General features: G+C 41.6%; 1 protein-coding gene across 7 annotated transcripts; it reads left to right on the top strand.

Moving 5' to 3' along the window:
* The first annotated feature begins 10,507 nt into the window (after nt 1–10,507).
* On the top strand, nt 10,508–26,374 carry khdrbs1b (KH domain containing, RNA binding, signal transduction associated 1b). Of its 7 annotated transcripts, XR_010931545.1 has the most exons (14): nt 10,508–10,936; nt 13,318–13,439; nt 14,670–14,786; nt 15,199–15,345; nt 17,942–18,075; nt 18,302–18,536; nt 18,959–19,026; nt 19,368–19,426; nt 20,109–20,294; nt 21,461–21,505; nt 21,662–21,738; nt 21,842–21,950; nt 22,436–22,503; nt 24,828–26,374. XR_010931545.1 is itself a non-coding variant. In XM_067611489.1 (9 exons), exons 1-9 carry the CDS (start codon nt 10,843–10,845, stop codon nt 20,210–20,212), a joined length of 1,080 nt encoding a protein of 359 aa, XP_067467590.1. In that variant the 5' UTR covers nt 10,508–10,842; the 3' UTR covers nt 20,213–21,434. The 7 variants fall into 7 exon arrangements, 1 of the variants encoding a protein (XP_067467590.1); XR_010931543.1 differs by having other exon boundaries at nt 21,662–21,950; XR_010931544.1 differs by having other exon boundaries at nt 21,461–21,738.
* Nucleotides 26,375–27,979: the final 1,605 nt, after the last annotated feature.

The following is a 27,979-nucleotide window of genomic DNA, read 5'->3' as shown; positions in this document are numbered from 1 at the left end:
AAACAAATTGCTGTAGCTACAAGTTATGGACAGACAATGTGTTGCTAGCAGGGATTATGAAGAGTAATGACCAAACCAGCATCTAATGGGACTGAAGTGACATTTACAGGTGCAGTTGCGTGCTGTTAGATGTGCTGCAGCTGAGTTGAACTATCCTGATAACTGATGTTAGCTAAGTTGGATAAGAAATAGATTCTAGCAGGAAAGCTAATGTGGATTGTTGTTGAGAGTCTGTGGTTCTTGTATTGTGTAGCAGGGTGCTATCAGGCTCAGTGTGACCATTGTTTGCATGTGAAGTGTTTGGGAATTGAAGTTGTAGTTGAAACAAAGGAGTTGAAGTGTCAGTAGAAGTTGACTCACTGAAAGGGTTAAAAGTGCCAGTTGAAGTGTAAGCATTAGGAAGAGTTAAGGTATCAGTTAAAGTGCTGAGTAGTTGAAATATAATCATTGAAAGCAGCGGAACCGTCATTTGAAGTGTAAGCACTTAAAGTTTCAGTTGGTATGTAAAAGCTGAAAGACGTTGAAGTGTTCAGGTGTAAGCACTTATATGAGCTGAAGTTTCAAATGAAGTAAAAACAATGAAAGCAGTTAAAGTGTTAGGTGAAGCATAAGCTCTGAAAGCAGCAAATGTCAGTTGAGGAGTAAGCACTGAAAGCCATCGTCATGCCAGGTGAAGTGTAAGCAATGACAGCGGTCATAGGGTCAGTCAACATAATGGGCTAAACTTTCAATTGAGGTGTAACAGTTGAAAGCAGTTGAAATATCAGCTGACGAGTTGCTGAAGGGAACTGAAGAATCACTCGCTATGCAAGTGCTGAAGGGAGTTAAATGTTTTGTTGAAATATAGAAGCTGAAAGTGCCGGAGCATCAGTTGAAGACTGAAAGATGAAAGCATTTGAAATGTCACTTGACGTAGCTGAATCACATCAAAGGAGCATCTGGGACCAATGTTCTCTCTCAACTGATGATTTGGTGATGCGAAATATATCTATTCATTTATTATACTGACCAAGTAAAACTATTGTGTCAGTCATCTGTTATTGTTCCCATTTCTCAACAAGAATGAAGAAAGTTTAGGTGTTTCTTTTTATTTGAGACTTTGCCAGTGATGTAAGCTTTACTGAACTGCCATTCCTGGATGAAGGTGAGGGTATTTAATGCACAGAACATTGTGAGAGCAAAAAAGGTTTCTTTAAAATTCATCTAAGGTACGCCCTTGGCAGCTGAAGTTGGATGGTCTGCCTGACCCCGGTACTATAGGAAACACTGCAGGTAGTTGAGCGGGTCTATTAAGAATGTAGAGTTTCAGATGCCTGAGGCCACATCAGACCTCATCAGGGCAGCTGTCTGGATCCAGGTGTTGTCTGAGTCGAGAGGCCTCACCCTGCGCTTTGCCTGTGGCTGTATTTCTTTCCTGAGCATGTGTGTGCATTGTTTGTGTGTGTGTGCATGCTTTTACTTAAAGGCCAAACCAGACAAATCTGACTCGACACTCAAGAAGAACCCCGTAACCTCGACATGAGGAGAGGGGTTACACCTGACAACCAATCGGATTACCCAAAACGACAGGAAAGAGGTGGATTTCCTTATATGTGAGAAGACAAAAAACTTCCCAGAGGCTTTGATTGATAGCGTCTTTCTTCTCTGCTGACCAGACTGTAAGCTATTCCCACCCCAAAAAAAATTCATACAGTGTACGTTTTGTTTATGCATGCCTACTGAGCCGAGCACCGGGGTGAGAAACAAAACATTGCGTTTTAAATTAGCAGGTGTGACAAGATTTTCCACTGTAAGACTGATCGGATGGTGGGCTGAATGCAAAACAGCATGTACATATTAGACATACAGCTAACATACAGTTGCACAGCTTTACCCTTACCACGCAGCAGTGTAAAGATAAACAGAACATTACATAGCTGTGGAACAAGGACAATGCGAAATGCTAATGTCTACAGAACGAGCCAAATGTCACAGATGTGCTTCTTTACTGTAGACAGCTGCAGAAAGCTGAGTCAGATCAAGGATATTGTTCTTGGGGAATGAACAATAAAAGGTCTCCCCCGCATAATTATGAATTCCCATGAATAATTTTTAGTGATATGTGGAGCGAAGAGATGATAAATTGCATTTCTCTGCATTTGTTGCGTGCATGAAGCATTCAAAGCAAGGGGTAATGATGCAGGGAAAGTTGCGTGACTTCTGCGGCGGTGGCACTTTCCTTTTTCTTGTTTGCATTCAAAGTTCCGTCTGGGGCGTCTGTCATTAGCAATGAGGAGCCAAACCCTCTCATTTCCACACATGCACACACACACACACACACACACACACACACACACACACACACACACACACACACACTCTCATATACCTCAGAGGGTTGTATTTGATCACACATCTTTGACTCATGGGAACATGGTGTTTTTGTTTACTGTTTACATGAACACATGCTCTCGTACACACACCCGTGTACGCGTCTGCATGCACACAGCCACACACGCACATGGAGCTCGATCAAAGGGAAGCCTGAAAAGAAGCTCAAAGGCAGGATTTCTCTCCTCTCCATTACCCTTCTTTTTACCTTAAAAGAATAGCAGCTTTGAAGAAGCACTATAAAGAGAGGTATACCATTTACAGTCATTAAAAACTGTATGTGGGATGAGTTACGGCTGTATTTTTTTTTATAAATGTCCTGAAGGTAGAAAGCAGGTGAAGGGAGAGGGAAAATCTCACCACTCATGACGTCTTTACAGAGGTTTAACGCCTAAGAAAGGCCTCTGATCTCCATCTGCAGCCAGCCTTTGAAGGCCTAAATGCATTTCTAATTACTAGAGGCAAAAACCAAGTGCTAAATCCTCTATTGGTTTCAGAGATTATTTTTAGTATCTGTGCTTTGTAGACACTATTTAGCAGAGGGAGGTATGAGACCATGGTCTGACATATCAAATGGGCTGTGAGCCCTCTTTGATGTTGCTGTGTCACTGAACCACCAGCGCAGGTTCTGAGTTTTAGCTGTGACAGTGCACCTGTGTTGGACACATAAAAATAGCATGAAACATACTTATTTTTCTGTTTTTCATTTTCATTTTGAAAATTAACCCTTAAAATACATCATCGGGACCATATTTCAGGGCCAATATTTGCTCATTGCACGTGTAATGGGTTTACATATACAGTATGTTGGCCAATATATAACAAATCAGTAAAGAAAAGAGGAGGACCGCACACAGACTAGCTAGTTTCATCAACTTCCAAATTAATGTTTATGTAAAATAATTAATATTATGGCATTTTAAAAACTCTCAATATTATTATTTAAAAAAAACAACTATTGGTTGGGCTCTACTGTCATGTACCCTCCACATCAGTTCTGTTAAAACCTCCTTGTGGGGTTTAAAAATGTCAGACTTTGGCAACTCCTAGTGGTCGCATCAAAGAGGACAGTCACCAATACAATTGCATAAACAAATCTTCACATAGGGGCTTTAAACCTGCAGTAACCTACTTTTTAGCCACTAGGGGGAGCAGAAACAAGATGGGAACACGACATTGATATATCATCACCTTTTTGTTTGTTATGGCGTACTTGTTAGCAAACAGTTTCCTATTTACACATCCAGCTGATACGGAGCAACATTAGCATTTACATGTGTTCCTGGCCAATTAATGAACTGGTGCTGGGCAGGTAGTGTACAGTGTTTTTATGAACATTTTAATTGGAAATGACAGTATGAGAGTGGTGACGATGAATCAAACAGTAAAGTTATTGGCTGGAAAACCAAAACAATGTGATGAAAGAAGCTATAAAACTCAATAGAGCTGAGGGGAACAGCAAAGTCGAGTGTTAGTTGGGTTTGTGTCACTACAAGCGACACCTATCACATTACAGATAGTCATTTGACCCATTGTTATTTTAGAAATATTGATTATAGCTGCTTTAAGTTCTGCAATGATCCTCCATTATTAATGCCATAATTAATGGAAGAAACACAAGGAGATGGAGATGAGTCACCATGCTGCACATTAAAATTAGTCTTCAATACAGTGACACTATTTATGGGACAACAGCCCTGCCGGAAAGCTTAAATATCCCCCACTGCCACTTTACTATTTGCTTACTGATGACACACAACCAGGGTTGAATGCAAACTGTTACCTTAGCGATCTCCCAGAGGTAACACTGGATATAAAAACTTAACGAGCAAATAGGCATTATGTGAAGATATATATGTGTCCATAAACACCTTATTGGCTTTTCATTTGGGTCCAATGAATGTGGCTGGGTATCATCAATCAATTCTGAAGGTATATCATTCAAGCGAAGAGCATTTACATCAAAATGTGAAGGAGAGAGAAAAAGACCCTTAGTTTAAAACATGTTCTACATAAATCACACACACACACACACAGGCAAAACAATAATAACAGCAATCACAGAGAAATCAGAACATCAATGAAAATATCAAATGAAATCCTTCAGTGAGTAAGACCCGACCGTACCTCTGCCCCCTGGGCTCAGAAGTGGCCTACTTACTCTCAGCACAAATCACACTCAGTCATATCAGATGATATAATTCAAGGTAGAAAGTAAGTGTTTGGGAGACTCCAGGTGGTCAGCCAATAGATGTAATACACAGTAAACACCAAGAGATGTGGCAGATCACTGGCTTTCATGCGCATGCACTGACTGTTGTTGTTGGCAAGGACTGAAAATCCATGGTGCAACAGATGAGTATGATGCTCAGCTGCGGTAGTTCCTGGCTGTGTCAGTGATATTTCTTTATTGATATTATATTTTATACCAATAACTGACAGAAAATATGATAAAACCACTAAAAACTTGTATTACTTAAAGCTGTATTAATTGTTGGCTACTGTACAGCCTGACGTAAAGTAAGATGAAGTTTGTACGGCTAATATGTTAGCAAATGATAGCGTAAACACAGACACACACACAGAGCAACATTAATATCCAGTTGGAGTTGTGTTTTCACCTAACAAATTTAAGTCCAAGTAAAGCCTTTTAAGTCTGGTTTGATCTAATATCAACTTCTGAGAAAAATATCTGGATATCTCTAATTTGCTAGATGCTAACGTGGATTTTCTTCACCACCTAGATAGCTCGCTAACTTTGACTGCCGTTTGGTGCTGCGCAGGTACCGTATGTGCAATGGGGTTTGAGAGATTTTTTGCTGGAAACTGCCTGCTGCTGGAAACAGTGTTCATAAGAGCAGTGAGATTGAACAGTGCAGTAACATTATAGGACATAAGGCCAAAACAATGAGCAAAAAGCATCTGATAAGCTCAGTGGAGCTGCAGAGATGTTTCTGTCACTGCAATTCTTGTTTGATTCAGTGTTAAAGACTCAGTTCACCTAAAGCACACACACACACACACACACACACACACACACAAAATGATAGTATTGTTTTTATTTACCCCAATGAAATGAAAGTGAAAGAAAATTTCTTCGTAGTTCTCGCAACACTGATAAATTACATCTAAAAGATTCAACAGCAACGTGTATTTCCAGAAGCAATGTTCTGGGTACTCAAATTAATCCAAATCCACTATGAATTGTTTTTCTGTGTACCTCTTTCCTATCAAATAAATAGTCCCTAGAAGAGTATCTCAATACCAGAACAAATAAAACAAAAGTATTAGGTTGGCAAGAGACAGATTTCCTAGTTACACATCTAGCAGACACAGAGCAACATTATCACCCCTTTGTTTCCTGGCTTCATGACAAATGTAAGTCAATAGTTCTGGTTTATTCTGCCGACTTGAAGCTTGCCAGAATGCTAACAGAGACTTTCTTCACCAAGCATAATGCCATTTTAAAGACATATTAATGAAAGATATATTTCATATTACAGAATAATGCTATTCTGTTACTATGGTTTAAGTGTTTGCATGGGGAACATGAGCAAATAGAAAAGATAAGATAATTCAGGTGTCTATATTCCTCTGACTTACAAGGTTATTGGATTTTGTCAGTTCCAAGTGTATATTTATACTGGTCGTACAATACTTTGTTCTATATTTCAAAAGAGTATTCACAGAGGGGTGGAATTATGGTTTCTACATTTCAGCAAGCCTGACTATAACCAGAGTAGAGTTATTGGGGCATAAAATATTCAACCATTTTGTTACACTAAAATCAGGCATTACTTTTAAATGGAAAAATTGGAGTAATTTCCCCAATCCCTCTCAGCTCTGTCAGAAATAACACAACCTGAAATGTCACATTACTTATTTATTGAAGCAAAAGACGTTGTGATTTCACCTGCCATGTTTTTTCACCCTCTGGTTTGTTAAGAGGGTAAATTAAAGTTTTTGGCTGCTGGGTCTCTGCCAGTTTTTTTCAGTACCAGCAGAATATGTAAGTTCCCTTCCCTCACTAATGGCTTTTCCTAGAACTCCTGTCTCCAAGAAGAACAAAACTCTTGCAATACACATAAAAGTCTCTATGTTCCAGAAGAATAATGCAATGCTCTATTGTAAACACTATATTTTTTACGTTTGCTTGCTGGCTTTTAGGTTTGTTTCTTGCAGGCACTTCTTTAGATGTAGATTTCTCCCTGGATGGTCTGATCATCAACAAAATAATCACCTTGTGGGCATGACAGGGACAGAAAAACAGTCAGGGGGATGGGATGTAGAGAAGGCTTGTTTTCTGTGGTGGGTGGGTGGGTGACAAGGGAGGGATGGGGAGTGAGGGAGGGTGGGAAGAGGGGGAATTGGGGGAAGAGGAGGGGGGTGGGGTGGTGTTACAGACCTAAGCAGGTGTGACAGTTCTGAAAGCTTTCATGGGGAATAAAAGGTTTCTCTGGCCTTGTAGCGATGCTAAACTGAGCGTGACCCTCAGACTGAACCCAGCCATCTCTTTTCGCTCTCTCTCTCTTGCTTTCTTGCCTAAACTGACAGTGTGTAGACTACGATTTAGTCTTACAAATTCCTTCTCCCTTTCTATTTGTCTCTACCACTTTCATTTTATATCTGTTATCTGTTTAACTGTCAATTGATATGCTGCAGCGATGAAAGACTTTCATTTAAATTGGATATCATCCATTTAGTGTCTCCTCTGATATAATGGATTCCGTTATATGATCACATTTACTCAATATATATTTATTTATATTTATTTTTATGTCAGATGTCTGACCAGAAAAAATCAGGTGTGGTGTGGGAGGTTTGGCTGACAGTCAACTGGTCCACCACCTAAGTCCAGACTAAAACTTCTCAACTATCGGATGGATTGCCATGAAATTTTGCAGACATTCATTGTCCTCGGAGGATGGCATCTACTGACTTTGGTCATCCACTGACTTTTCCTCTAGCACCACAATGAAGTCGACATTTTGGGTTTTTAGTGAAATGTCTCAAAAAGTATTGGAAGAATTGCCATGAAATTTGGTAAAGACATTCAAAGTTCCCAGAGGATGAATCCTACCAACTTAAGTGATCTGCTGACTTTTCATCTAGCACAACCACTCACTTAAATATCTCAGATTCTACAAGACAGAATGGAACAATGTTTTATACAGACACTTGTGTTTTCCTGACAATAAATCCTAACAACATTGGTGAGCCCCTACATTTATTATTCACCATAAAGTTCACATTTGTGGTTTTTGTGTAAAATGTCTCAAAAACTACTGATTGAGTTGCCTTGAAATTCTGTACAGACGTCCATGTTCCCTTATGATGGACTGTAATGACTTTGGTGATCCTTTGACTTTTCATCTAGTGCCATGATCAGGGCAAAAATTTACCTTGTCCAATACTTTAGTTTAGAACCAAATATCTGCAATACTAATGACATTCCCATCAGTGCTAATTAGCAAATTAGCAAATGTGCTTAGTGCTAATTAGCAAATGTTATTATGCTAAAACTAAGATGGTGGACATGGTAAACATTAGTTAACATCAGCATATAAGAATTGTCACTATGAGCATGTTAGCATGCTGCCGTAGGCATTTGCATCACTGTACTTAAGTATCAGCCTCACAGAGCTGCTAGTTAGTTACTTATGATATTTATTGTGTCATGCACATGCAAGTGCCCAGTCAGTATGGACTTATAAGATGCAAAAAATACTGTTGCAGCAGTGAAACACTTGCCAGACATGAATATAACTTATTACATTAGTCTTCTTGTCTTGTCTGCAGTTTGTAAAAATTGCAGTGAAACCTGCCATAAGGAGCTGCTAAGAATTTCATTAGTTTGACTTTTAGTGGAATGTCAGAGCCCCATGATGCTCTAAATGCTGTTTCACAGGCTCCTCTGCCCTAACAAGGCTAAAACTCCAAGGGAACACTGAATCCTTGCCATTTTTTTTTTTTTTAGAATCTTTGGGGCATGAAAAATGGTCAGATGCAAAGATCTGAAGATGCTGCGGCTTATATAAGCCTAACCCCACTGTTTACCCCCTTCCATCTGCCCCTGTTTACCCCAGACTGTGGCTCTGTATGTTAGGGGACAGGGGATGTCCACACAAGCAGAAGGCAAGAGTGCGAGCTATCGGATTGGAACTCCTCCACCTGCCAAGAGAAGTAACTCTTCCTTTTATGAGCCAATTGAAATTCAGCTCACAGGCTATCCATTCTGTCAATGACAAGAGGAGTCAGGACAACCTTGCAACCCCCAACACTAATAACACTGTAATGGTCAGAGATAGATCAAGCTGAACGCTGATAGTTAGAGCGGGTCTTCGGCCTCCCATAAGTGTTTATTGCAGACAATTTTTGCCTTCATTTGTTTTGAGCAGATGCATGCCTGGGTACACCTGCGGTCGATCGTAATAGTTTTCACTCTGACAGCGGACTGACAAATGACCTGCAGTTTTTGCTGTTTGTTCAAAGAGCATCCGCCTGCAGATAATGCATGTTACTGTATATTCTTAAAGACCCAATACACAGGGAATAGCCCAGTCTTGTTTTGTATGCATTAGACCAAATCTAACCTCTGACCTATTGCGCTCCACTCAATGTCATGACAGGTTCATTACCACCATCTGAATCAGAGAAATCAATCCTTGAGAGGTCTGTTCCAGACATTCTCCTCACTGCGCTTTTCACTTGCACAGATCCCCCCTTAAGTGTTTTTGAATCAATAGAAGTGGAGAGGAAAAGGAGGGGATTAGACTAAGAAAAGGTTTCTTCTGATAGACCCAGTTCCAGCAGCTTGTGGCCCACTCTCTGTCATGATCAGCTCTGGCACTAAGGGGCAGTAGAGAGCCTGGAATGAAACTGCCACATCTTCAGGGCAACCTGTATATATGAGCTGAAATTATATTAACAAATTATACAGAAGATGTGTCATCATCTATCAATATGCTATTCACATCAATTCATATACACTTGGTGAGAAATGTCTTACACTGCAGTACATAAAAATTCAGACATATCATTCCTATTCTCAGACTTAATCTATTTGATTTTCTATTATGAATAGCTTGAGGTATATTTTATTTTCTTGCAGAACCTCCTTTGTGTCATTTGTGATTGACGTGACTTGGTGACACTACACTATCTATCTATCTGTCTGTCTGTCTCTCAATCTATCTATTTTATACTCTCCTTACTCTGTCATATTATCTTCAAGTGATTGTTTTTTTGGAGAATATGCTGTAATCTCTTTGTAATTAACAAATTAAAGGTCACTGTAATGAAGATTAAGGTGTTTGTGGTGATACAGTTAAACATACAAAAGCTTCACCTGCTGGAACTGATTCCAGGAGTTATATAGGTCATATTATAGTTAAAGGTAATCTTATAAAAGAGAAAAGCATTAAAAAAGATAAATAATGGACATTCCCTTCCAATTGACCTGTCTATAACTTGTTGATTGCCTTAAAGCCTCTAATTCTATAAAACACTACATCAAAGGATATATATCGGCTAAGTGCCTATAGTGATAAAGTGACATATTTTCCATATGATCATTGATAAATTAACTTTGAGCACCACAGACACAGACTATAGCCTACCTTTAAATATACATTTAGTAGAAAGTTGCCTTGTGAGGTTTCAGAATCCAATTGTAGGGAACTTCAATACCTTCTGAGTAGTCCAGACTCAGAAAGAGGGGTTCTCAAACTTTTTCACATCAAGGACCCCTAAACTGACACAAATCAGACCACGGATCCACATTTGATAAGATTTTGTCCCAGGGTCCCCCATCTGATAAGATTTTTGCTTTTAAATGTTTAATTACAGAAAGTGTATGAAACCCATGAACAGTCATTCATTCTGTCATTGTGTTACTTATGGATGGAATTATAGTGAAAATAAATTATTCCCCTTTTTGATGGGGACCCCCTGGAACCCCCTCAAGGACCCCTGGGGGTCCCCAGACCCCACTTTGAGAACCACTGGTCTAGACGTTTTTTTATTTTAATAGTGCCACACTCCGTACAGCAGGCACACCCAGACCAATACTGAAAATGTGATAGCGGGATTATCGCTACTGGAGGCACATTCACTCAGCACGCAGTAGGCGGCGTCAGTCTCGAGAAATACGTCCTTCTGAGCTCACTTCCGTCTGCTTGAGTCGGATCGCTATTCTTCCAGTCTCTCACCGCTTTTGTTCTCCCATTTCCATCTAGCCAGCGCTGCTGAAAAGACGGAACCCACCGGCCGGGAAACCACATAGACGCAAAGTAGCGGAGCCGTCCGTCGCAGAAACGCCCGGTAGCCACATGCAAAGCGCCGTCTGCACAGAGGATACGCGGCACTCCGTAGTTACATAACTGGACTACTTTTTTTCTATTATTGTTGGGGTTTTTTTTCAAGCTTTTTTGTTGCACCGAAACTGACTGCCCCCCTCCCTCTAAACTCAAAATGGAGAACGGCGACAAATACCTCCCCGAGCTGCTGGCGGAGAAGGACAGCCTGGACTCATCGTTTACGCACGCCATGAAACTTTTAAACGCAGGTAAAGTGAGCTGACTTGCGGTTTATTTTCACTCAGTGAACGCGGTACACGCAGTGAGTTACAGAGGGGCCACATACGGCTCATGAACGCACCTTAAAAAAAAAAACTAAAAAAAACCCGCACACCTCCACGCTGTGAGCGCCATGTGTTTGCGGACGGGACGGACTGCCCCGTTACACCGCAACACAGTTCGCTCACATCTCAGTCACGGGTATGTGGAGCTCATGTGATGCATGTAGAAGCTAATAACTCTGATATTGGAAATAGCCGAAAGCTATCACAACACCACAGGAGGAGACACGCTTTCAAACCGTTTTCTCAATGATTTCCGCTTCCCCTCGAGCACCTGCGACGAGTCGAGTTTAAACTCTGACTCTTTTGTTGTTGTTGTTGTTGTTCTACTGGTCGTTTGTTTTCGCTGCCGAGCCCCTGTTGAGCTCATTGTCTGGCAGCTGCGTTGCGCAGCAGCCTATAAATGTGCGCCAGTAACCGTGACTGGGGTCACCTCAGTGCTGTAAAAGCCGGGTGAAGAGGCGGTGTGCCAGCGGTGACGGAGACCCGCAGGTCCCGCTCTCTGTCGGCCGCTGCCGAAGTGTCCTTGAGCATGAGACCGCAGACATGACAGCTGCAGGGCTCTGCTGTCCTGTAGCTGAGCTTGAGAAGGGACAAAAAGACACGACTACCTCTGGTATAATGTTTAACCTGTGTTCATCAGCGAGCTCTGAAAACATGGTGTCAGTCGGCCTTATCCTGTTGTTCACCTTTTTAGTTTTCGAGGCACAGCACTGTTGTTATATTGATTTTGTGATATGAGACTAGATATCATCTCAGATTGTGGGTATTGTAATATCATGATATGGCATAAGTGTTGTCTTTTCATTGGTTTAAAGGCTACATTACAGTAAAGAGATGTAATTATTCTGAACTCACCTGTTCCAGCTGTTCTGTTATTTGTCTTTACTGATGATTTATCAAAAATCCGATTGTGTAAATATTTTGTGAACGCACCAATAGTTGTCTCTACAATATTGTCTTAATATCGATATCGAGGTATTTGGTAAAAGATATTATATTTGATTTTATCCATATGGCCCAGCCTGACAGAAATGACCTCTATATAATGTAGTAATTCTGTGGAATGATGTGCTAAAAAGTATCACAGTGTCACCAAGAGTCCACAAGTCCTTACAGGGCTGTTAGACTGATACTATAGACAGGATATAATAAGCTGGCTGTTGACTGCTATAGCTGGGTAAACTGAAGGATTGTTAGTTTAGCGGTTATTTTGTTTTGAGGCTTTGTCGCCCATGTGCTCTCCTAGTGGCTGTGAATCATTTACTGTGAGCTGGTTTTTATTCGCTGCTCCGGTCAAGTGTCTCGGGTACGTCTCCCGATGCCGATATCACGAATAAGTCGGTGTCTTCGCCTGACAGGTTGTGCCAAAATCTAGGCTACATCTCTGAAAATGAAGGTGAGAATGATCCAGAAAGACCAAGTGTGTCAGTGTGTGCTGCAGGTTCAACATCTAGACTGGGTTTGAATCTGACATGTTTGCACATCGTAGACTCAGGAGTTGTCATGGCCGGGAGTGAGGAGGTGTTTTGAGAAGTGATAGGTGCTGTGGGTGCTGTGCCACTTGGAATAAGGGACAGAAGGTGTAGTACAGTTGTAATATAACTGTGTGGTTTTTTTCCCATTTGTGTTTTGAAAGGTTGAGGATTTGAGCTGCGATTTAACGATCAGCTTCAAGATAATTGTTAGAATAAAAATGTCTTGTTATGCTTGATCAACAGTCCAACTCATAAAACAAAGAAAAGTAGCAATTGGAGAAGCTGTAACCAGAGAATGTGAGGAGTTTCTGCTTGGAAAAACTGACTGAAACGATTAACTGATTATCAAAATAGCTGCTGATTATCTCCTGTCTATTGAGTTATCGCCTAATCAAGTAATTGTTGCGGATCTATCTGTAATATTGACAAGATCGCAGCAGGCGCTAAATGCAACACATCTGTACTCTCGTATTCATTGGGGTGCACCATTGTGTGGCAATCAGTAAACACTGATTTGGTGATTTGTCAGTCAAAAGGTTTCAAATTGGTTGAAAAGTGAATGTTTTTAGACATCCAGGATTCAATTTCAAAAGCATGTTGTTAAAACCCGCCTCACAATGAAATCCTGTCATTTAAAAAAAACCTTTCCGACTAAATTTCGCTTTATTTGAACCGAGACATCGAGATAGTTTTGACCTGCAGATCTCCACATCCATGCTTACTTAGCAATGTAAGCAAGCGCACCTAATTCTCCTCATGACCGAGATGTGCTTCTTTGAATTCTGTTTGACTGCATGAACGCTGCCTGAAACGATGCCTCTTCCCTTCTAGAAATTGATAGAATCCAGAAAGGCGAGACTCAAAAGGAGGCAGAAACATACCTGGACCTTTTCACAACAAAGAACATCAAACTTAAGGAACGCGTACTCATACCTGTTAAACAGTACCCGAAGGTGAGCTGTCTTTGCCCCTGGTTTCTTTCTTTTCCCCCTTCCCCCTTTTTTCTTCTGTCCTCTTTTTTTTTTTTTCCCACTGTGAACCCCTCTTGATTTAATTTATCCTGCAGCCGGGTTTCAATTACACAAAGCCATGGGGTTACTTAGGAGTCTCAAATTACTCCTCTCAACCTTGATCTTTAAGCTCCAGAGTATAATTACAGCTGATACTGGCATGTTTTAAAATATCACTAAAAGGATCAAAATGTTAATATTACTCTAGTCAGGATAGCTCTCTCTATATATTTCTGTGTAATACAAACTGTGCTCAGTAGATTGGATCCTCTCCTCTGTTTGTGCTCAGTAAATGTTTCCATTCGGAGCGAGTTCTTTATCATGTAACCTCGGGTGTATTCATCCATGTCAATACAATCTATATCTGGCTCAGACGTATGACTACATTGATTTTATGCTTATGATGGTAGAGATAGGGTGTTCAAAACAAGACGCACCTGTTCTGTGAAACTCCCAAGAACACGCTGCTAGTTGCGTAATGCTTCATTTGTATGTTGTTAGATTTATCTCCATCGGGTTTGAGTTAATACGGCTGCTATCTGAAGCCTATGTCGATATGCTTTTTTTGACAAAAATGAATAGATCACACTTTTTTTTGGAGAAGCTGCACTTGTTCTAACAAGAATAAGATCTATAGGTGTTGCTCCATCCTGAGCATCAGATCAATATGATGTAGGAGTCTGGTCTGTAGGGGGTAAGATGGCCCTTTCTGATCTCCCAGACTTAGTTTGTGAATCAGTCCGCTGTAGCAGGGATGACACAACTAAGTGTTTTCAGATTCCAAAAGCCACTTTTACAGCTCTCAGAGGAATCGCTTTGTCGGGGGGCGATATTTTCGCTAAAAGTCTTTGACCCTGACAGCTAATTGTAGGACAAATCATATACACATGGTAATTGCTCTCTTCAAAAGTAGACGAGGTAAAGATTGCAACTTTTGATCATGAGTTTGTTCTGGTTGGGCGCTAGGATGATTGTAGTGAATAGTAACTGACGGTATTACAGCCCTCAAGGGCTCATATCGACCTTCTCGGGTAAATACACTACTTAAGGCTGCAGTGTGTGTATGTGCAACAGGACCCCTGACAGTGATTGCTCCTTCATTCTCTTTGCATTACACTTTCCCCCCCGCTTTGATTGTCAGGCTAATTTTCCTCTGCTTTGTTTTACTATTAGTTCAATTTCGTGGGGAAGATTTTGGGACCTCAGGGCAATACAATCAAACGTCTGCAGGAAGAGACCGGAGCCAAGATCTCTGTCCTGGGTAAAGGATCCATGAGAGATAAATCCAAGGTAAAACACTGTTTGCACTCACACATATACACACACACACACACACATCTGGTATGACACACCTGTGAGAAGGTTACCTGAAGCGATAACACATCTGGACTGTACTTTAGAGGGATGGCAGGCAGAGAGCCCAGATGGCGTAAACTCTTAGGAAAAGCTCGGGCAGACGAACACAAAGCCAAGGGCATCCACGCACCGCACATCTGTTCTAGGAATCTTTAGGATAGCCCGCTAAATGTGTTATCTACCGGTTTGATGTCATTTTTAAGCTACATAAAGGAAGAGATTACCACACCTATTTCTCCCTCTGAGGTGGATGAAATGCAATTACTTCTTGTGTAATTCATTTAATTTGAGTGTGTAGTTCCTTTGACTGGCTGACACCCCTGTGATGCTGCTGTCCTTGTTTCAGGAGGAGGGGCTGAGGAAAGGCGGCGAGCCCAAGTACGCCCATCTGTCAATGGAGCTGCACGTATTCATCGAGGTGTTCGCCCCCGTGCCCGAGGCCTACCTGCGCATGGCACACGCCATGGAGGAGGTCAAGAAGTTCCTGTTTCCTGTGAGTTTGACTTTGTCGGCTTGTTTTTGTCTCGCCCGGTGACGCTGCGTGCACGAGCTTTGCTAGAATAAAATTGTTGATATGATTATTTATTCAGTTCACCGTTCAGTCTGTAAAATGTCAACAACTTTGACAATCTAGTTAGCAGCGCTGAAAGTGATGTCTTAAGTTATCTAAGACAAAAACATCCCAAAGCCTTATTTGTACAATGAAATTAAATGAATTATAGTAAGCGTGTGCAGTTGTGACAGCAGATGATTAATTGACAGTTGGACAGTATTGACAAAACAAGAGCTGAAGCTTATTGTTTCACTTGTTTTTCATTCAAAAACAGGTTTCAGCTTCTTGAATATGACAATTTGTCATATAGCAGCAGATTTTGGACTGTTGGTTAAACAAATCAAGCAATTTGAAAACATCACCTTAAAAATGTGGCTCCATTTCTTCCTTTTCATAGACAAAACGAATAATCAGTTCATCAAAGAGATGATTGAAGGATTAATTAATAATGACTGTTAGTTGCAGCTCTACCTATAACATAAGTTTTATACATGTGCTGTCTGTAAGTCAGTTTTTCTTTTTACTGTTTTTTCACAGACAGGTTTGCAAGTCCAGGTCTTATATGTTGCCATTTTCTTATTATGTTTATTTTAAGAAGAAGTTTGAAATATTCTTCAGATTTAAAACTTTCCCCCCTCCATGCTCTGAAAAAAGCAGAAAATAACACAACGCAACGCTCAAATTCACAACCTGACAACCCTAATAGCTGGAGATATGAGAATATTAGGATCTAAAAACAGAGTCACCTGCTGACAAAACGATGAGAGACCCCGCTGAAAGTGTTCTTGCGTAATTGACTGAGGGTGTGTGTGTTTTTTTCAGAAAGGCGGAGCGAGCTGCAGCATGTAAGTTAGACAAAGCTCTGGGAGGAGGCCCAGTAGGACAGCTAGAGGAGATGGAGCGGGTATAACGTGAATGCAAACACACCTCGATGGCACAGTCCAGGCACGTAAAGCAATCAGCTTAAGAGGAGGAATTGGGTCGCTTTCACTGTGTCAGCAGGGTTACCCCAGCATCTACTAGCCTGTCTACACGTCTGTCATCACTGTGTCTCATTCTGTAGGGAGAGAGAGAGAGAGAGAGAGAGAGAGCAGAGCCTGGAGATGTGTAGCTCCTAGACAGATATGTGGTAAAGTTCATCCTGTGTGTCCCCCACGCTTACTTTATTGGTTTTATGTTGAAGGATTCTTGAGCGTGGGCCAACCCGGTCTGCTGTCAAGCCAGGCTGAAGCCTATAGTGCTCAAACAATGGCTCGCGCCAAAGCAGGCCAGTAGGCCCAGGGGTTTGTGCAATGCCTTACATTTTTTAATTAGTGTGCAGGGTTCTTTTAGAAGGAAGAATAATTTGGATCAGAGGCGAGATGAATGGGCTGATGAACCAGTTGCGATGTTGGTATTGCCTTGTTATGTAAAAAGCCGTCCCCTGCAGAACCTGTCATTACAATTTAAGGCCATAATCTGTCAGGCTTGACTCCGGCCTTCATTTGGAATCGGGCCATATTTTAATAAATGACTCAGGTTCTTAGAAAATGGATGGATGTGATTTGTTGGTGAAATGTTTTATGTATTACCAGTGCTTCTGCTCAGGGATTCCAAGAAGCCTTTGTTCCTCCTCATCCTTTTTTATATCTGTACGCTTGTATATCGACTAATGAGAGCACGAATGCAAAGCCTCTGTGTGAAGAGTCTGAAGATCCTTTTTATATGTTGACACTGTGATATTTATTTGATAACTTCTATAGATTGCTATTTATAAAGAAACTCAATCTGAAAACCTTGATGGGTAAAGACACTGTCACTTCTCCGGCCTGTTCAATGCAGCTGCAGTCACGCTGCCCCTCGCCTGAGATGAATTTGTAATCAGTCAGATGGCTTGTGTTTGCCTGCCCTTGCCTGTGCATATTCTAGTATCTGCTGTGGTTTTTTTTTTTCCCCCCCTTTTTCACCATCATTAGAGCTCTGTCACCATTCCAGTGCAGGGTCTGATTTATGAGAAAGAATTGATTAGGTCACAGTGCAGCACCTCAGATTGCTCCCCGAAGAAAGACGGCGGATTGTGTTGCAGGATTTGCGCTGCTCAGACAGGCAGCTTGACTAATCCACCCCAATGTTTTTGCAGATAAAATAAGGTAACCGTTCATGCAGTCACACCACACTTGTCCAGAAGTGCAGGGAGAAGGGATTTACATTTTGTGCATGATGTAGAGGCACAGGAAGGCAGCGAGTGTGGATGCTTTCCAACCACCCACTTCCACGACCCCCACCCTCCCCCCACCTTCTCTTTAACACTCTGAGTCACTAGCACTGAGATTTTTTCTTCTACTCGCTCTGTTAGCCATTAGTGGGATGCTGTGTTTTGAGCAGCTCTGTAATTGTGTTTCGCTCTTCTACTCATCGCTCCTTCTTCCACACTGCCTCCTTTCCTTACAGCCTCTCACTTTCTCTCTCCTCTCCTGTCTTGTGCACTTGTTTCTCATCCTCACTCTTCTTTTGGTTTTGTTCCTCTGTGTGTGTGTGTGTGTGTTTGTGTGTGTAGGATATGATGGATGATATCTGCCAAGAGCAGTTCATGGAGATGAGCTACCTGAACGGAGGACAGGAGCACGGAGCCCGAGGCAGAGGGGGCCTGCCGGTCAGGGGACGCGGAGTCCCCCCTGCTGGAGCACACAGGTGAGGAGATGCGCATGCACGCACACACACACACACACACACTCACTTGCTTCTTGCAGAGATTACATATTGCATGCAGCCATAAAGCTTTATGTCAGAAACAGATCTAAATGAGTTGAAAGATTGTCGAGGGATCTTGACCAATGACGCATAATAAATCCTATTCATGTTTAGTTTCTTGATAAAAGTGTAAGCAGAACACAGTTTTGACTGTCTTGTTTTCCAGGGGAAGGGGAATGCCTCCTCGCGGTGCTGCCGCCAGGGGCGGCGTGAGTCGAGGCGGACCAGCCAGAGGTGGCGCAGTGAGGGGCGCCCCAGCAGGCCGAGGAGGACTCCCTGCAGCACCCTCTAGGGGAGCTGCGGCACCCCGTGCCAGGCCCCCAGCTGCCGGACCCCCCCAGAGGATGGCACCCCCCCACCAGCACACCCCTGCTGCAGCCGCTGAGAGCTACGATGAATATGTAAGTACAACCAGTGGAATAGTTTTCATTCATCCATTTAGTTTACATGTGGTTACATGCAGCACAATGCTGCTATTAACATGCAAATAAGTAAAATACCTCTAATCTTATATTTTGATGGGGTAGACATAAGAATGGTATATGAGGAAGAGACGAGTATTTCTGTTGATGTGCAGCTGGCAGGTTTAAATCTGACCTCTCCAAACCTCTCCTCTGAATGAGATTGAGCTGGGCACTCTGTTAGATTTGAATTGCTCGTCCGTCAACACAGGAATAAGTGATTTCAGATGCTCTAGACATAAGGGGGGGAGTGTGTCTGCTTCAGTACAAGTGCAGTACATTGGGGACATCTTGACATTCATGATTCATGAACAAGCCACCTCTTGCATCTCACTCTTGTTTCTGTTTCCTTCCCTCTCCAGGGCTACGATGAGAGCTACACAGAGACGGCCTACGAGTCATACGACAGCTATTACAGTCAGCCGCAGGCGTGAGTGAATCAGACGTCTCTTTGGTTTTCACCTGCTTCTCACATAGAGCACACATCGCCTCGTTGCTAGTTTTCACTTGAAATAAGATTCGAGAGCAGCAGAAATACTTTTTAGCCACTCTGCACAAATTCGAAACGTAGATGGTGTTTCATGGTTTGGCGGTGTTATTTAGGAGAACCAGCCGGGACTGAGATGTTCCATGCTAGAAAGTCAAGCTTTGATCTTATTTGTGGAAGCCAATTATCATCCCCCCTAGACATTAACAGTCAGCTTCTTGATGTTTTTTTCAAGATTAACAGTGATTTTTTCCTCTTCTCTGTCTCTGTTTTTTGACCATCAGAGAGCCAGAATACTATGACTACGGACACGGAGAGTCCACAGAGTCATATGAATCATACGGTAAGGACGACCTCATTTTTACTCTAAATAGATGCTGGATATAAAAAGTGACCAGAAACAAAAAAGTCAGGGAAAAATATTATTAATTTGGATTAATGAATGCTGTAGTATGTAGTGTATCCTGAAGATCCTACATGGTGTTATCAATGAGTTATTCATTATTGACTGGTCAGTTGATTTCTATAATACTGATAACTGAAATTGTCCATATTAACTGAGTCTGAACATATTGGTAGCCCATTATATATGACTTTCTATTGCAGCAAGACTTCAAGTTGACTTTCTGGATCACCAGTTGCTTTCAAAGTTGCTAACTGGTAACTGTAAAAGTACCCAGTGGAGTTTTGGACCACTAGTAGAGCTATGGAACAATGTTTTTACAAGCAGGTCCCTGATTTTTTTGGATCCAATTGGCGACGCGATTAGCAATAAACACATGATGTAAACAATACAGGATTTAAAAAAATGTTTGGCTTTGGAAATGAGAAAGAAAATGCTCTCAACATGTTTGTTTGACCTCAAGGTTACACACGATGCTTCTTGGTGATAAACACTGACTGTAGGTTGCCTCTTATGTCCACCAGCCAAACTGGTTTTCATTAATAAATCTTGAAGTGGTTTGAATCACCACTGAGAGGTCGCATCCATAGTAAACTGTTATTTTTGTGCGTGTCGTCTCCAGGCCAGGATGACTGGAACGGGACCCAGCGAACAACTGGAAAGGCCCTTCCCCCCTCCAGAGGTGCCAAGACGCCCTACAGGGAGCACCCATACCGACAGTACTGAAGCGGACACGCCACCCTTAACGTGTCGCCCTGACTACCGCCTGTCTACCACGGCAGCTGTCGCTTTAAGCAGCCCGGCAAAAGTAATTGTCCGTTTTGTCTTTGGTTTGGTCTTTTTCCTACATCGGACTTTATACGAGAGAGAAAATTGGGAACTGAAAATCGGAACTGTTTTTTGAGATTTGACCGCGAACTCCCTCCCCCACCCCTACTATGTTGCACCAACCAACCACCCATCAATCCAACCAACCAACCAACCAACCAACCAAAGCGGCTTTTAGATGGGTTAGAGAGGAGAAGTTGGTGTCCTTTTTTGTTCTTTTTCATTTGGGTTTTTGTTTATTTTGCTGTATTTTTTTCTCTGACCCTTTTTACTCCCTTCTGGCTTTTTTGCATTGTTAATCATTAACTTTTTAACTGTTTGGGAATAGTCATTTCTAGTGGAAATAGTGGCTCATTATCCACTTGTCTAAGGAATCCATTTTAATTGTTTTTAAATACAAAGAATCTGTCGAGGGTCAGTTGCAGATTCCCATTTAGGCTACATTTCAAAATTCTGTTAATATAGCCAAATAAAAAGACCTTTTAAACTTGTAATATAGAAACAAAAAAACTACCTTAAATTAAGTGAAGGTTAAAGAATCAATGTTAATGGAATTCAGTACAATTCATTCTTGATGATGGTTTGTTTTTAAATAGTTCTAAAACGTTGTCCATTTAGATTTAGGCAGCAATATTTGTCATTGTACTTAGAGTTTTGAAATATAGCCCTAATAGACACTGTTGAGATGGACTGTCCTCATATCCTCAATTTGTTTTACATGTTAAAAATTAATTTTAAGACTCTGAAGACAAAATGTTTGTTTAATGAGAACATGGCCAAGAGATGGCCTCCTGTTATGCTAAAAACGGTTCAGGTCTTCATTTTGTGATCTGATTCTCTATAAACTGCATGCACAAAGTACACAAAGAAGGATTGGGACAAAAATCTCCACATGGGTCTTCTCTTTCTATAGAGAAGGGATCCTGCAGCTCAATCCGAACTCTTGTACATATTTTAAAACATCCTAACTGTACTTATTCTGCCACTAGTATCTGTACCCTCTCCATAAAATGCATTATGCTACATGTGTAAGCTTGCCTAAATAGGTTACTAAATCTGTCCAAAAGATGTTTTGCAGCAGTTTGTCAATAAAGCTTAGTTTGTTTTTTATGAAACTTAACTTGCTTTATTTGTTTCCTGTCCTAGTAAAATCTGAAATGACCTTTTTTAAACAACCTTCAGCAGTCAGATGTAGGTGTTTTCCTTTGTTTCTCATTCAAAACCGCATTTTAAATCTAAATGAATGTATTGACGTCTGAAGACTTTAACCCTACTAAATGATGTCTTGATTGATTATCAAAAGAGCACAACTTATTCTTTCTCTCTCTTTCTATACTTTTTAAAAAGGACCCAGAGGTAAGACCTCTAAAATAACCTGGATAGCTTCCTAATGTGTATAGAGTTCTAAAGCATTGAATGCCTGGGTATGTATAAGACTTTTTCAATCCTCTTACCTGTGGTCGTAATCGTTAATGAGAATTGCTTTTATAGCATCTGAAAATTAACTGAATTCAAACCACCATTCAGGTCTAGGCTTCATTGTCATGAATGACGCTGGCGCGATGGCTACTTTAGTACAGAGTAATGGCAGTGCAATGGAGAGGATGGTTATAACCTAGAGAACTCCACTGTAAAGGTAACCTAACCCTAAATGTTTAATTTCGTAGTGTGTTTATCCATTGACATAAACTTGCTGGTAAATGCGTACAGTTTCTTAAAATATTATTACAGTCATGGCAACAAAAAAGAATCGACTCAAAAGTAAGAAAAACGTAACTTCCAATATCATACAGTAGTGATTTTATGTACCAAAATAACTGTTCTGTGTACTAACAAAATATATTAGAGTAGTGTTAATGCAACTCTTGCTAAAATGAACAAAGCCAAATCTATGTCAATATCTTCTGTACAGTTGAGCTGCTGTTACTTTTTTTATTTGCAATATGTGTAAAGGTTGCTTACTGTAATATTTAAAAGGTTGTGCCTGTACAAAGTTATCCAAAAAAGAAAGCTTGAGTTGCATGAGCATATCTTCTCCTGTAGACATTGCATGATCTCTGTCTCAAGTTTCTCCCCGTGTTTTTAGACAAGGTATTGATTTGGGGTTTGTCCTTCCTTCAGGCACAGCTATCGGTCACTGAGTGCCCGGAGACTGACAGTCTGCTGAAGTGAGACCGTGCAAACCTCAGGTTGGTCCACCGCCGCCGCTGCTGTCACACTTTTCTCCCATTTTAAAGGATCATATCGCTGGCTTTTGCATGTTTCCACCCACTTACTACATGCTGCTTTCATTGCCACCATCCACTTCTCAGATCATATAATAACCCTTAAAGTCCCCTTCCACTCAAAAATACATTTTGCTTCTTGTTCCTACATTTGGATGTTTGAGCTTCACTGTGCAGATTCATGTATGTGCAGAGTTTGACGCTAGAAGGCTGTTCTCACATTCATCTGCTGAAAGTAGAACATTTTTCTGAGCTGATTGAAAATCTGATTTTAAGGGGTGGGCTTATGAGCATGATTTGTGACATCACAACTAGCTTGGAAGCCAATCCTGGTCCAGTATGCAATTTACTTAAGTGTGATGTAGAAACTTGAAGCCTCCAGTGCACAAACACTGAGAATTACTTTACAGTGAAGTAGAAAAACTTTTGAAATGAATTATATTTGCATATTCACAGATTCTGGAATTTTTCATGAGGGAGAAGGATGAGATGTCATTTAAGGATTTTAAAGTGGTAATTATATTTTTTTTTTGTAGAGAAACCATATCAGACACACATTATTGTTCCAAGTAGAGTATTTTTTATGTCTTAATACATGTCTGGAGGGGATCTTAAAGATGGATTATTCTACCCTCCAGGCAGCTGTTAGTGTCCGTTCATGTTTGTACAATATGAAAATCAGCTCGCAAACTTGCATGAAACGTGTAATCCATCAGAGAGCAAATTCAGCTTCTATTGTTTTTGTAAAGGCTTCATTTCTTTTCAGAGCAAGCAGAGCTCATTTGGAATATTTCCCTGCTGGTGCATTCATGGATACTCGGATACCTGAAATCTGAAAGTCTGCTAGCAGACAGCAGCCTATTGAATGCAAGAAACAATCTGTTCTACACAGTACATATTTGGGGTTTTTTTTCTCCAGTGATACCTCCATGAATGTGATGCTTTTTAGCAGGAGATATCACCACGAAGAGGAGTTTTTAGTCCCTGCTTACTTAACTTAGAAAGAAAAAGCTGACAAATTGCCTCCTGTGATGGATTAGCTTTCTCCAGCAGTAATGTAGGGTCTACACACAATTTGTAGGTAATGTTCTAAAACATTCAAAACCACTGGTATGGTCATTTAACTTTCCCATTATCCCCAAAGACTTTGCTTGTAGATACCTCTGGGCATTTCAGCCAGTGTAACACTATGCAGCAGCAGCAGCAGCACGTTCATGATATTCACAGCATTTCAAAGGTTGGTTGATTCTGATGATTGCCCAACTCCTGTAGTAGCCATGCTTTTGACAGTACGTGTGAATCGGTGTGTGGCTGAGGGAGAACGCGATGCCGGTGTCAGTGCGGTCTCAGGGAAAGTGACTAATGAGGATCCGTAGCTCAAGGCTCCCTGACAGAAGGAAAACAGGAGCGAGAGGACTCCAGCGATTCCCGAACTGGAACCAGCAGGAGGAGAGGTGTCAGAGGGATTTTTTCATGATGTCCTGTCTGTGCCCGGAAGGCAGAAAAAAAGTTAAATGAAGGCTGGGAAAGTAACGCTCGGTGGTCAGACTCTGAGAAACAACTGTCACTAGCATTTTAGTAGGAGGAAGTTAAATAACAGAAACCATTTAAGAGCCTTTTTTTTTGAGATGTGTCATGACAGGAAGGTCGCTCACTTGTTCAAAGAAAGTGTTCCACATGACTGCCAACAATTTTTAGACATTTTAGAAAAAAAAAAAAAATCCTTGTTTCTTTGTGTTGATAAAGCAACACAACAGCTGATTTGGAGCTCTTGTTTTTTGACAGAAGTCCCTTTTGTGCAAAATTTTGAGTGTGTGCCAGTGAAAACTATGTGTTATTGCATGTCTAGACTCTCTGGAAACGTGAGATTACTGAACGGATATGTCCACTTCTTGGTTTTCATTCGCTGTCATGTGTGAAGCGGCTGCAAAAACACTCGAGGCGAGATCTGTGATCACATAGCTGCTGATTGAAATATTAACACTCTAATCTAAAATCACCATTCTTGCCAGTAATTACGTCTCACTTAAGCTAAAATGTTGCTTAGCTACTGCTCAAGAGCTGTGCTGCTTGGCAGGAAAATGACCTTTAATTATTACAGCCACTGCTTAAAAATTGAATTAAAAAGTGGGTTCTTTTTTTTTTTTTTTTTTTTTTGCCAAACACCACCTCTTATCTCTGGTTAAATCTGTAGAGCTCAGGATTTTGTCATTTTAAAGAGCCAGCGCTCTGTGTTTACATGTCGACTCATCCCGCTGTCTCCCCTGTGGTTTTTGTCTCCTCTGCAGTGAAGCCGTGCACAGGATCAGCTCAGCATGAAGGAGGTGGTCAGATGAAGCTCTCCAGGGGGGGGGAGGAGGGAGGAGGAGGGAGCGCTGTTGAAAGGAGTGGCGCAAGGCCCAGTTCTGTATCCTGGCATGGTGGAGGGAGGGAGGGGAGGGAGGAAGGGAGGGGGTTTGCGGGGTGGGGCAGCTGAAAGGTGGGCCGGCTGCCAGGTGACCCACAGGAACCAGCTGATGTAGCGTGGGGAGAGGATCTGGCCGAGACCGGGACAGGACTGCAGCTGGTCAGCTAAGATGCTCGGCTTGCAGGAAGACGCAGAGACTAACAAACAGCTCTGGCTTCACGTGGACTGTTTTCTTCATTTCATGTCAATATTGAAACACTGTGCATTATTCTTGTGTAATTATTTCTACCTTCGAAGACGCCCTCTTAAAGTCTTCGCTGATTGCACGCTGCTGTACAGTTTCCGTGGACCACCCCCTCTTTCTACAAATGTAATTGTTACAGCCTAATTTACCATAAAATGAGCACTCCTGTTATAGTAGGCTGTGAAATTGTTTTTAATTTCTATTAACCCTTGAATTAAATGTGAAACGAGCTATTTTACTTTCTGCAAGGCAAGCTGTATTCTTCCATTCAAGGAGAGTCGTGTGACATCTGCATTTCAAGTATTTGATTCTTTAACATTCTGACAGCGTGCTGTTTAGCATCCGTGCCTTATTGCCGGGTGAAATTAGACTCAGTGCTGGAGAGTTTAAAGATGCCGGGGAGCGCGGATCAGTATCTGGCGGCGGACAAGTTCAACGCAAGCGGACGCACGCCGCCGCATCTCGGCGGTACACAGCCTGCGTAGCCCTGAGGACACCGAATGTAAATGCTGAGCCCTATTTGCATGTACTCACATGTACCCTCTCTGCAAATGTGCAACACTTTCATAACCAACGCTGGCTTGTTCTCCATGGTTCAGCATCCAAGTATGATAATTCAGTGAGATGAAGCCAGAGAGGGAGAGATGCATGTGAGAAAGGGACAGAGGGTGAAGACAGACATTACTGTCTTCCCTCGATCTATCCATCACATCTCTGTTTATTTGATTCCCCTGTATGCCATTTTCTGCCATTATCGCTGATGGTATTACTGCTGCCTGTGGTGCTGAGTTACATTTAGAGGTCAAAACTGTACTTTCCTGTATTAAAAACAAATTTCTTTGTCCCGATCCGCTGGTCAGAGGCAGCATTAGCCAAGTCAGAGGCTCCATTTAGTTTATTGAAAAAGCTAGCAGCTTAGAGGATAGAACATTAAATATTAGGATAGAAACCATCATTTGAGATGAAATGTCAACAGGCCATATCCAAAACAGATCATTTTTCAGTCTTTATGTGCTATTATGTCTAAAATAATGATTTCTGTGTCTCCTATAATCTAATGAAAGATAAGTAATGGTGTAGAAGCCATCTCCTTTGTTTGAATCGATGAACTGTCAAGAGCGAAAGGGTGGAAAAGAAAGTAAATGTTACCGTGCAATGATCAATAAAAGCGGACTTGAATATGAGCGAGCCGTGTATCAGTCATCTGTGATGTTTCCTCTTGGCTGTAGCTGCCTTCAACACAGTCTGGTGTTTCTACCCACCTCCATGTAGTCAACTGGTGTGGTGCGTTCACATAACAGTACGTGGGAGAATAGATGGAAGAAGGTGAGAGACAGGAGGACAGACTGTCTTGTCTTTTCAGGCTGAATGAGGGGAGGGGTGGGGGTTACAGAGTGTGGAGGAGGATGTGTTAAAATGCTGTGTGTGTGCGTGTTGGAAGTGGAGACGCTGTGGGCAGATACGGTGGACAGCTGGATTGCATCTTCTGGTCCCGACGGATTCACACCATCAGAGGAACATCGCATGCCGAAGCTTGTGAAGATGGTGACAATCAGACTCCTTCAGACACGCATCAGCTGCCACTTCGTCAGGAGAGGCGATATTCTCGGTGACGTGTTGCTTAAAGTGGGGCGAACTGACCTTGAGTGTCCTTGATCTTCCAGGGAAATTGCAGGGGGAACTTTGAATATGTATAGGGATGACTACTATAAACAGGTGTTTCTGTGCTCTTACATACATACACAGTAGAGACGGAAAATAGCAAATAAGATGGGCCACTGGTCTGAAGTGTTCCCAAGAGTTCATTATCATGAAAAAGCTTAGGATCTCCTGGGTTCAAGGACAATATTTATGTATATTTTGTATTTTCTATGTATCCTCAGCCTCATGTATCTTATTCCTCTGTGCCATAGAGCTCAATTGTCAAAAGACATCAATGAGCTGACATCTTTCAATACCACGGACACAAGATACACCGTCTTACCACTGTCGATACTCACTTCAGCTTATTCCCACAGCACTGTTATATGAGTTCAAGTACCTCTTCATATACACCACCGGTATTATTAATGAAAACTTTAAAATATGTAAAAGAAGATATTGTCACACTCACTTTTAAAGAAATAATGATCCTGGAATTGTCAATGTTTAGGCTCGGCTGCTTTTTTCTTCCCTTTTTTTCCTCCAAGTTTGCATCCATACTACTACCACCTGGACGTTTCGACTATGTAACTATTTGACACCTCTGCTCGCTTGCTAACTAGTTTTCACAAACACTCAGTGGTAACACATGATCCCAGGGTGTTACAACCGACTCGTTTTGGTGGGAGGTGTGTCCCGTGCAGTTGGCCTATTGTTGCTGGTAGTTTGTTGGTCATTGTGAGAGGAAATATACGAAAGCTCAGCTCAGTTTTGAGCATGTTAGCCACACAATATACAAAAGCTCAAATTATAATCATGTTTGTGTGTCTACTTGACTCTTAAACATTCATATGTAGATGGTTTTAAAGTCAAATTGTAATTTCCTTTTTTCAAATGAGCTGATCTTTCCATAAGCCCTGCAGCAACTAGAAAAGTGTTCCTGGTTCCTGGTCACTGCACCAGAGCACTACAGGAGTGGCTGTAACTCAGAAAGTAGAGCGGGCTGTCCACTAATCCGCATGTCGGAAGTGTCCTTGGGCAAGATACTGAACCCCAAATTGCTCCTGATGGCTGTGCCATCGGTGTGTGAATGCATTAGATTCCCCTCCTGATGAGCAGGTTAGCACATTGCATGGTAGCCATCAGTG

The sequence above is a fragment of the Thunnus thynnus genome, chromosome 15 (assembly GCF_963924715.1).
Source record: "Thunnus thynnus chromosome 15, fThuThy2.1, whole genome shotgun sequence".
Taxonomy (NCBI): Eukaryota; Metazoa; Chordata; class Actinopteri; order Scombriformes; family Scombridae; genus Thunnus; species Thunnus thynnus.
Note: the sequence above shows the minus strand (reverse complement) of the source record. Positions and strands in the feature narration are given on the sequence as shown.